Genomic DNA, 11234 nt, shown 5'->3' with positions numbered 1-11234 from the left:
TTCTATTTCAAGAGCGGCTGGTTTTTTTTTTTTTTTTTAACATTCTGGTGACCTCCTGCCTAAGCACAGGTCCCAAAGAGCCTCCTTGAGCCCTGCTCTGCGTTGTTGGGAAATTCTAGTTTCTTCCTGTTATCCAGAGGAAACGTGAGTCCTCACCAGGTGCCAGTTTTGGCTTTAAGACTGTAGGGAAGTAAAAAGGCCCAGCTGTGGAATAACAGTCCTGGATCAGTCATCAGAATGCCCTTAACCTTTTTCAGCTTCATGTTTCCCTTATCTACAATTCTGGGGAGGGATGGGGGGATACTTTTATTATATTTTCCTCCTTCCTTGGGAGGATAATGCTCAGGAAAATAAAAACTAAGATCACTTGAGATTTTATTGTACTTCTACTCACTGATACTTCTGTGTCTCAAATACAAGGTATCCAACAGAAAAGACTTGACCAGGAAGCTCCCCTATTGGGCCCATCAGGAGGAAGGTCATGTGACTGACTTGTAAGGCACCATATGCTTTTCTCACAGAGAAACTGAGTAAGGACAGACAACTCGAGGCATCCCAGCAGGTCCAGCATACTACATTCATTTACATTTTACATTTAATTTATAATAGGTGATACATTTACATATATTTACATAGTTCAGTACTTTAAGCATATAAAAAGACATGCAGGAAACGCCCTCTCTTACTCTTGAACCCAGCTCCTCTCTCTGTCTAGGAAGCAAGCAAAGTGACCATTTTCAAATGGACTCTTCCAGAGATAGTCCATATAAAGAAATACCTATGCAGATTCTTTCTCCTTATTCTTTGGCTTTTTTCAAAAGGGGATCCTCCTATACGGGTACATAGAGAACAGTCTCGATTGTTTCTATGGCTGTTCTTTAGAATGTACCAAAACGTACTTGTCCAGTTTCCTATTAATGAACATTTAGGTTGTTCTCAGTCTCTCCCAGTGCTGCAGTGAAGAACCTTGTAAATAAGCACACAGGTCACACTTCTTATACACAGCCCTCAGAAATTCTTAACCAGGGGCGTGGGGACTCCTTAGAAGTCAGCAGATATAAAATTCAGGGAGACAGAACTGAAGGACTCCAGCAACCTGGATGGGAAAAAACTCCCTTTATTTACACTAAGGTCAACAGAAATTTAACATTTCCTTCCATTATGAATGCAGCCAACACATTCACAAGAATTGACAATATCTGTGACTTTCTCATCTTACCTGGTTGAAGATATTTTGAAAATATTTACACTCATCCCTTCTCTGTCATTGTGGTAGTAAAGGAAAACGGTTTCTTTACTCACCACACTCTGACACCGAACATGTGGGTTTTTTCTGCACATCAATTTTGTGACTCTCTGGACACAAACTGGGTGCCTACAATTGCATTCAATTCTGAGACTGTCTACCTGGAGTTATTGTCAGACTCCACAGCTTTAAGACCTTGGTCCCACAGCCCTTCCTTCAGTTCAGATTCAGTCACAGTCATGGGTCCCTGTGGCAGCACACTTCTGTTCAACTTGGCTGCAAAACTAAGGGTCCCACATACCCCACCTCAGATTGGATAATTTCCTACAATGGCCCACCAAACCCAGAAACATTTACTTATGTCTACCAGTTTATCATAAAGGACATTATAAAGGACAGAGATGAACAGCCATATGAAGAGGTGAGGTCTGAAGGGATTGAGTCCAGGAACTTGTCCTCAGGGCGTTGGGGTGCATCACCCTCCCCTCAGGTGGATGTGCTCACTATTCTGAGCCCTATACTTTAGAGATTTTTGTGGAGGCTTCCTCATGATTATTAACTCAATCTCCAGCCCTGCTCCCCTTCCTACCAGACAGAGGATAGGATTCAAAGTTCCAAGCTTCTAGGGAATTCCCTGGAGGTCCGAGCTCTCACTGCAGAGGCCCCTGGTTCGATCCTTTCAGTTGGGGAACTAAAATCCCACCAAGTCAAGCAGCGTGGTCAAAAAAAGAAAAAAAGTTCCAAACTTCTAATCTGGTGACCAGCCCCCATCCTGAAGCTAACCAGGAGCTCACCAAGAGTCCCTCATTGGAACAAAAGATGCTTCTATCACTCAGGAAATTCCAAGGAACTTAGGAGTTCTGTGTCAGGAACTGTGGGCAGAGACTGAATATATATATATATATATATATATATATATATATATTATGTCACAGGCAGGTAGTTACTAGACTTTCTGTTAGAACAGGTTATGTTAGGCATTCATAAAGAAGTGTGTGTGTGTGTGTGTGCTGTGTGCTAAGTCACTTCAGTTGTGTCTGACTCTTTGTGACCCTATGAACTGTAACCCACCAGGCTCCTCTGTCCATGGGATTCTCTAGGGAAGAATACTGGAGTGGGCTACCATTCCCTTCTCCAGGGATCTTCCTAACCCAGGGATCAAACCTGCATCTCCTGTGGCTCCTGCATTACAGGCAGATTCTTTACCACTGAGCCATCAGGGAAGTCACATATATATGACTATATCACACAGGTATCTAAAATTTTTTTGATATCTGTATTTCAGTGAATTTTTTTGCTTTGTAATCTTATGTATTTTTTATTCATGGTAAACTATACATAACACAAAATTTACCATTTGAACCTTGTTAAGGGTACGGATCAGTGGCATTACGTATATTCACAGTGTCATGCAAGCATCACTACCAGTCATTTCCAGAACTTTCTCATCTTCCCAAACAGAAGTTCTATACCATCAAACGGTAACTCCCTATCACCCACTGTCCCTTCCCCCTCCAACCAACCACCATTCTACTTTCTGTCCCTATGAATTTGATTACTTTAGATACCTCAGGTAAGTGGAATCATACAATATTTGTCCTTTTGTGGCTGGCTTATTTCACTTAGCATAATGTCCTCAAGATTCACTCATATTGTAGCATGTGTCAGAATTCCCTGTTCTTTAAGGCTGAATAATACTCCATTGTATGCATGTACCAGTTTGTTTATCCATTCATCTGTTGAATTATTTTCTTTCCCTCTTTCGGCTATAGTGAATAATGTTATGAACATGAGTGTGCAAATATTTCTTTGGATCTCTACCTTGAATCAGTTCAGTTCAGTTCAGTCACCCAGTAGTGTCCGACTCTTTGTGACCCCATGGACTGCAGCATACCAGGATTCCCTGTTCATCACTAACTCCCAGAGCTTGCTTAAACTCATGTCCATCAAGTCCAACCATCTCATCCTCTGTTGTCCCCTTCTCCTCCTGCCTTCAGTCTTTCCCAGCATCAGGGTCTTTTCTAAGGAGTCAGTTCTTCGCATCAGGTGGCCAAAGTATTGGAGCTTCAGCTTCAGTATCAGTCCTTCCAATGAATATTCAGGACTGGTTTTCTTTAGGATTGACTGGTTTGATCTCCTCCTAGTCCAAGGTACTCTCAAGAGTACTTTCAATACTTCTGGGTATATACCCTGGAGTGGAATTTCTTGATAATATGGTAATTCTGTTTAATTTTTTGAGGAATATGTATTTATTTTTATGCATGAAAAATGTTCTGATAAGAAACATACCAGAGGCCCCGTATACATTCCTTATCTTTGCATGCCTGCCTCCGCCACTAGATGGGGGACTTCTTGATGGGCTGCCCTGCTCTCTGCGGCCCCTCAGTTAGCCCTTCCAGAGGTGGAGTAAATGCATTCAGCACCTAACGGACGAAATCAACAGAGAGGGAGAGTTAGGCTTCAGGATGGCTAATCAAAGATGCCCCAGTTTCTACCTGTGCCACTTGTAGAGGTACAACCTGAGGCAAAGTAACTTTCCTGGGATCAGATTAATTTCTACCCTGAACCTACAGCCTAGCCTTTAGCACAGTGCTTGGCACTCGAGAATTTTGTTCCTTTTACCTGCAGGAGCAAAAGAAAGCCCTGGGCAACCTGCCTGGAGGCTTCTGGTCCGAAGCTGCTGGGGAGGGGTTGGGAGGCCCGAGATCACGCTCCAGGCTGACGCAGGAGTGCACAGGGCGGGGCCGGAGGTTACTTTTCAAGCTCCGGTACTAGCGCTGCGTCCCGGGTTGCATAGCGGATCTTCTTCTTGGTGCAGCCCTAGGAGCCCGGCGGTCCGCGGGCGCGCGCCGCTGGGGGCAGCAGCGGTTGGCCCTCCGCGTCGGCAGGCGGCGCTAGTCTTGTCCCGGCCGAGGGCGGCTCTCGGGCCGGGCTGCTCTCGGCGGCGGCGCACGACCGTCCGCGGGGCGGGGACGCGGCGACGGTGGCGGCGGCCCCTTGTCGCCCGAACCGGAGCGCGCAGGCCCGTCCCGGTGGTCGGGGGCGGGCGGGGCTGGGGCGCCATGTGGTTCATGTACGTGCTGAGCTGGCTGTCGCTCTTCATCCAGGTGGCCTTCATCACGCTGGCCGTCGGTGAGAGTGCGCGACCCGGCCCCGCGCGGGCTCCCGCTCCCGCATCTGTGCCCGCCGGGGGTCGCATCACGAGGGCGCCGGGGCGACCGGCGAGACCCCCGCCCGGCCCTCCCGCCTTCGCAGCCCCCTCCTGTCCCTCCTGGTCCTGCTTCTCCTCTTGGCCCCAGCAGCCTAGCTGACCGCGGGTCCATCCAGGAGTCACAGAGTCCACCCCAGCGGTGCCCGGGAGAGGCTGCCTCAGGTGCCCCTTGCCCGCGCACCGCCAACCGCTGTCGCGCCCGTCCTCGCAGAGCCGGCCGCGCCGAACTTTCCCCTACCCCTACCGCCGCCCTTTCGCCTCTGGCCCTTCGTGCTTCCTACTCTCTCTGACACGCTTTCCCCTCCTGGCTAGTTCCTCCTGTTGATCCCAGCTGAGATCTCACCTCCTCCGAGAAGCCCTCCTTATGAGGTCTGATGGTCCAGCCGCGCCCTGTACTTCCTCTAAAGTAGCACCTGTCACACTGGGATCGTCTGATTCCATTACTACTCAACCGCTCCCCCTCAAAGTTGGATCAGGGAAGGGACGTTGTCTGTCTTGTAGTGTGCTCAGCTCTCAGCCCAGCACCTGTGAAAGAAATTCCCTTCTATGGGCCAGAGGTTAGGTTTTGTGCTGAGGCATCAAATACGGGTTTCCATTCACTTTTGTGAAATCTCTCCTTAGTTGCCTTGACAGTTTTACTCATGACCTGGGAGGGTAACGCACGGGTTGTTTGGTTTGTTCCTTGCCTCATGGACTCATGAAAGGTTGGGTGGGACCCAGCTGCAGATAGCGGGCTGGTCAGGATGGTGGGAGTGACCCTGGCTAATGTTCTCCCTGCTTGCCTTGCTCTCCTCCCCGCCTCCAGCCGCCGGACTTTATTACCTGGCCGAATTGATAGAAGAATACACAGTTGCAACCAGCAGGATCATAAAATACATGATCTGGGTAAGTGACAGCTTTCCCCAGGATCCCCCTCACTCTTGACCTGCCTCAAAAGGAGAAAGTAGGGAAAGTTTGGCGTGGGTGATGAGACCTCTGACCTTGCTGTTTTCTGAGGGTACCATCCCCCACCTCCCTCCCCTGTACCTGGTCCCCTGGGTCTGCTCGCCTGGGCTTAGGGAGCTTCCTTCCCCAGTGGCATTGCTTCACTGCAGGCCTTGTTTTCGGTTCCTTACGGTGAGAGCCAAGTGCCTGTTCTGTGTTGACAGGACCATGGCTTTGCCTTTGATTGTCTTCAGTGGTCTTGGCCCCTTGCTCTGTTCACAGCATTTAGAACTGAGAGGAACCTTAAGGACAGTTTTGAGTAGTTGTTGGACAAAGTGACTTGTTCTAAGAGGGAGACACCGTCCCTGGCCCAGGCCCTGCCCTGCTCAGGGCTCATGGAAGGCTTCTCTTCCTGAAGATACAATCCTTGCCGTCGATGTCAAAGCCACAGGAGAGACTGCTGGTGGTTTCTGCAGCTGCAGGAGAGGCTGGGAAGGGGCTGGAGGCATATTTGAACAGGAGGGGTCCACCGCCTCTCAAATCACCTGCTGTCAGCAGCCACTTTCTCTCTGGGCATGACCTGGGGTAGGGAGTCAATGGTGGAAACAAGACCATAGTGCTCAGCCCTGGGTTCAGGGACCCAGCTCGTAGGTGTTGATACAGGAGTCAGTCCTTCATTTAGCTAACTGCCTGCCATGTGTTATGCCCTGACAAGTATAAGTCTTTCAGAACTGTGTTTTTCAAACTGCAGGTGTGATTCATTATTGGGTTGTGCAATCAATTCAGCAGGTTATTATCAGCGTTAAAAAAAAAGGGGGGATGGAAAAAACTAGAATTGAAATCTGAACTTTGATCACATGTATGTATGTGTGTTGGGGTCACAGTGTAAGCTGTTTTTCTTACTGTGGCGTGCTGTCAAGCAAACTTTGGGATTAAAAAGAGCTGCCCTTTGGGAGCCAAGAGGCTAGTCGGGGAGGTCAGAACTGTGGCTATGAAACAAGGAAAGACAAGCATGAATACAGTGTTGCCCTGCGTAGGCTAGGGGTTAGTGAGTCCAGGAAGGCTGCCTGGAAGACGCTCCCCGCACCGTGTGCCTCTGTTTCAGTTCTCCACAGCTGTGCTGGTTGGCCTCTACGTTTTTGAGCGCTTCCCCACCTACATGATTGGCGTGGGCCTCTTCACCAACCTTGTCTACTTTGGCCTCCTCCAGACCTTCCCCTTCATCATGCTGACCTCACCTAACTTCATCCTGTCGTGCGGTGAGCGGGGACAGAGTGGGAGGGCCAGCTGAGGCGGTGGGATGTGCCCTGCTCCGTCTACGGCACCGAAGGGGGAGGCAGACCACTGAGGTCCTCCAGGAGGCCAGGCCGGTTGGAGGTTGGGGCTCTCACGTGAGGACCCGGGAGCCCACACTGGCTCTAGTGACTAGAATTTGGAGGACTGGGATGCTCAGAGAGGGACGGCTTTCCTGGGGCAGGTGGGGTTTGAAAGATTCGAGAAGGGAAAAGAAGTGGGTTGGCTGAGTAGTTACAGCCCTTAAGAAACCACTTGGCCAGGAAAAGCCCAAAGCCTTTCCCTGGCCTGCAGGCAGCACCCCATCCAGTCGTCTGGCCATGAGTTCTGATTAAGGTGCGCTTCACGGGGCTGCGGGTCTCCCTGCAGACAGCTGCCTTGGGGCTGACAAATGTGTTCGGAGGACCCTGGCCTTCCTGCCTTTGCTCTGCCACCAGTCTCTGGCCCCGGGGAGTCAGTTCCCCTTTCTGACCTTAGTGTCTTCATCTCTTCAGTGATATTTGGGAAAGTCATTCGGCACATAGATGCTCTAGTTATTTCTGGAAAAGGTTCTAGACAGAATCTGGTTACCAGGATTGCCTTTTCTCCCTTCAGTTGTTACTGGTCGTCATAGCCTTTTGTCAAGATGTCAGATGGAATTGGGGTTGCTTAGAGTTACTTTTCTATTTCTGTGAGAGAACCTGGAAAGAAACCGTCATTCACAGGAGGGCATGGTGTTCAGGCCAGGACTGAGTGCCTTGGTTTGATTCCGCTGAAAGATTTGTTCTGTGGGGGTTGGTGTGAGGTGTCCTTCCTTGGATCCTATGCCCCTCTTGAATCTTCCTGGGTGGGAGGGTGCTCTCCACTCCCCCCAGCCCCACCTACAGTAGCACGCTCCCTTGGCTTCCCATTGTCACTTCCTCAACTTGCCCAGGAGAGTTTTTCTGAAAGTCTGTGGGCATGGGGCACCATGCTGTCTTCCAGCAAGCCCTTGCCCTAGAGCATGGCTAGGCATGGCAGAGATGTTGTCCCTGCTGTAGAAGGGGAGTGGCAAGAGAGGAGAAAAGAGGATGGACCCGTGCTGTTGCCGGCAAGGTATATGTGAGGGGTGTTGGGTTTGAGGGGATGGCTACCCTTCACTTCACCACAACAGGAATGCCTATGTCTGAGCAGCGGGTCCCCCCAGGATCTGTCTGAATCTGGCTGCACATGAAGGTGGTGTGTGGGGATGCAGAACGTACCAGTTCAGATCAGCCAGCTTTACCCTGGGGCAGGATGAGGAAAGACCCGGAACTTTGAGGAACCCTGAGACTGCACCGCAAAGCATCCAGCAGATGGTGCCCTTTATTCCTGAGGAGTGAGAGCCTCTGTCTGTGGCGCCTCCTCCTGGACCCAGGAGCCCCTTCCTCCTCCCCCACCGCCCGTGCAGAGCTCTCTTCAGGACTTATGGCCGCTCTAGACCAAGTCATTTGGCGCGGTGCTTTGGGCTGTGTAGCATTGAAGTCTCATTTCTGTGACATTCAAGGAGTGTTTTATCCACTTCTAATGTAACTCACACATGCACTCGGCAGCGGGCAGAGGGGGGCTCGTTCTCTCATTTTAACAGATGGGAGACTGCTGGAGAGCAGCGTGCTTGGCCCAAGCTGCACTCTGGGTCGTGTGTAAAGTCAGCACCAAGACTTGGCGTCCGACCTCCGGGGCCTTGTGAAGGCAGAAAGTCTATTTTATGTCGTCCCTGAGACTGACTGACTCTTCATTCCCTCAACAGGGCTAGTGGTGGTGAATCATTACCTAGCGTTTCAGTTTTTTGCAGAGGAATATTATCCTTTCTCAGAGGTAAGAAGTCTTCAGTATGTCCTCAGACTACTAACAGAGACAGCAGGGGTAAAGGGGACTTGTGTGATTTCTTTGTGAATTTGGCTGTGATTTGAAACTGAGACTATTCAGGAATAACACATTAAAAAAATAATAATATTGATGATTTTAGAAGGCTGTGAGTGTGAGGAGCAGGGACCCTTTGGCTGAGGAAGAAGGCCACTGGGTCTCCCAGGATCCCAGCCTGACATCCTAAGGTCAGGAAGGGGCGAGGGGTGACCTGGTCTGATGCCAACCTCACAGGGCAGGGCTGGGCCACAACCTTGAACCCTGCTGCTCTAGTTTGAACCCTGGAGAAGAACAAGGTCACTTTTCCAGGAGATAGGGGTTGGTCATGGTTTTGCCTTCCATCTACATCCTTCGGTTGAGGAGTTGCTTGTCCTGGTGACCAGGATTCAGGGATTTTGGCCTGAATCGTGATCATCTTCAGTCTCCACCTTTCCCCACTGAGTCTCCATGTCTGGGGCTGTCCTGTCTCTGCTTCACGGGCCCCGGTCCCCTTCAGAGAGCCCACGTGGGGCCGTTGGTGTGCCCTCGGCCACCCTTCTGAGATACACGGTGGCCACTCCTGGGCCAGCCTCGCCACCCAGGCACCATCTTCTCAGTGTCTCTGTTGCCAGGTCCTGGCCTATTTCACCTTCTGTCTGTGGATAATCCCGTTTGCGTTCTTCGTGTCACTCTCGGCTGGGGAGAACGTCCTGCCCTCCACCATGCAGCCAGGAGGTGAGAAGCGGGCGGGAAGGGGTCGCGGTGGGAGGACACCGGCAAGGCCTGAGCTGCCGAGGGAGCAGAGCGCACCCTGAGAGAGAGACACTTGAATTCTGGGTGGGCAGCACTGTACTCACACACACAGACACACACACACAGACACACACACACTCTCACCTCCCTGCCTGTGTCTCCACAGATGACGTGGTCTCCAATTACTTCACCAAAGGCAAGCGGGGCAAACGCTTAGGGATCCTGGTTGTCTTCTCATTCATCAAAGAGGCCATTCTACCCAGTCGGCAGAAGATATACTGACCCCCTGGGGAGGGGATGCTGGCGCAGGAGCTGGAGAGTCAGGCCCCTGGGCCTCTGCACTGGGTGGGGGCCGAGAGTTGGAAGGCACCTTCCCCCAGCCCTGGCCCTCCTTCCCTCCACTCCCCTGGAAGCCCTCATCCCCACCCTCCTCAGGAGGCTCAGCTCAGGTCAGATCTGATACTGCTGGAGGCTGAGACCTCAGAGGCTGCCAGGGAGGAGTCGGGGCCTGCTTAGCCAGGAGGCCACCACCCACCTGGGTGCACAGAAGCTGAGCCCGTGGCCCTCCTGCTCCCTCCTGTGATGGGTCAGGAGTTCTGGCTCAGCCTGGGAAGGTAGGGCCAGGGCCATGAAGCTGAAGAGCAGACAGTGATAACTGCCAGTGGGCAGACGGCCATGGGAGGGGCTGTGACTTAGCACTTGCAAGAAAAAGTTTTTGCTGTTGAACTGTGATTTCTGTCCAAGTGCTGATTCCCATTTGAATAAAGATTCTAGGTGGCACTGTTTGCCTTAATACCCTGAAAGTTCATCTTTCTTCCTGCAGACTTTCCGCCTGGACTGGCTTTGCTGCACCAGGGCTCTTTCTCCACGTTTGGGTCTTGCCCTTCCGAAGGGACCATTCTTGTGGCCCATAGTGGGAAGGGGACAGAGATGAGGAGCCGAACCTGCCGGGGGGATGGGGAGTGGAAATGGAGGCAACCTTCCTTAATCCCTGTCTCTCTTCTTCCGTCTCTTCTTTCCCTGGGGCTCTGTGACTGCCAGGCTGAGGGCAGAGAGGGGATAGTGTGGGACTGGGTTAGATTTTTCAGGAGAACATGTATGATATCCTATTTGTAAGTCTTGTCCTAGGGAAGAGGAGTGGTTTCTGCCTGATTTCTATCTCGGGCTTGAGGAGAAACAATAAAAATTGGCTTCCAGGCAGCCTGGACTACAGCCTGCTTTGTAAGAAACGGGTGGTGGGAGAAGCTGTGTGTTACTCTAAGCACACAGGGCTGGCCCTCTCTTCTGAGTGGTCACGGCTCCTGGGAGGTGGTTGTCTTCTAAGAAGACAGTCCAGGTCCTGGGCATAGGGCAGCATTTGTCGACCTTGCACTCCAACTATAGTGCCTTCCAAGTACTCAGCAGTATGTATGGGAATGAAGTCCCCAAGGGAGCCATTAGCAGCATGTCTGATACCTCACAGCAAAGCAGGCAGGTGCAGAGATGGACAGCACACATACGGTACCTTTCAGCCACGGGGAAGACCTCTGTGCTTGCAAACCTTATTTCTACCTCCTGCCTCCAGTCCCACCGTAGCCCTTCATTCCCTTGGCTTTAGTATTCCCTTTCTCTTAAAAATAACCAGCCCTCCCCTTTCCTGGGGAGGAGCAGCCATTTTGGCCTCCTCTCAGTGCCAGGCCCTTCTGTCCTATGCAGACAAGGCAGGACAAGGTCCAGGACGCTGGAGGCCAGTGTCCTCCTGACTGCTGGCCGGCAGCTGGCCTTGCTGTCTCTTGCAGTCTCTTTCTTTCTCACCCCAGTGGCAGCTTTGCCCCTCCATTCACTCCACTGCTCGTGTTCCAGCAGCTGCCAGTGGCCTTGTGCTAAGTCCAGCGGACCCTTTTCACATCTCTTTCTACGTCTCTGCAGCGTCGGGCAGGTTTCATCACTTCTGGCTTCCCAAGCCCTTTTGTGGCTGCTTCTCCC

The 11234-nt window shown here is 51.5% G+C and overlaps 1 protein-coding gene across 2 annotated transcripts; it reads left to right on the top strand.

The window, feature by feature from the left end:
* The first annotated feature begins 4197 nt into the window (after positions 1-4197).
* On the top strand, positions 4198-10062 carry TEX261 (testis expressed 261). Of its 2 annotated transcripts, none has more exons than XM_043918329.1 (6): positions 4198-4378; positions 5263-5342; positions 6487-6640; positions 8422-8489; positions 9149-9251; positions 9436-10062. In XM_043918329.1, the coding sequence occupies exons 1-6, from the start codon at positions 4309-4311 to the stop codon at positions 9549-9551; spliced, it is 591 nt and encodes a 196-aa protein (XP_043774264.1). In that variant the 5' UTR covers positions 4198-4308; the 3' UTR covers positions 9552-10062. The 2 variants fall into 2 exon arrangements, with proteins under 2 accessions (XP_043774264.1, XP_043774265.1); XM_043918330.1 differs by lacking the exon at positions 4198-4378 and adding an exon at positions 4466-4619.
* Positions 10063-11234: the final 1172 nt, after the last annotated feature.

This window comes from Cervus elaphus, chromosome 11, assembly GCF_910594005.1.
Source record: "Cervus elaphus chromosome 11, mCerEla1.1, whole genome shotgun sequence".
In the NCBI taxonomy this organism is placed as follows: domain Eukaryota; kingdom Metazoa; phylum Chordata; class Mammalia; order Artiodactyla; family Cervidae; genus Cervus; species Cervus elaphus.
Note: the sequence above shows the minus strand (reverse complement) of the source record. Positions and strands in the feature narration are given on the sequence as shown.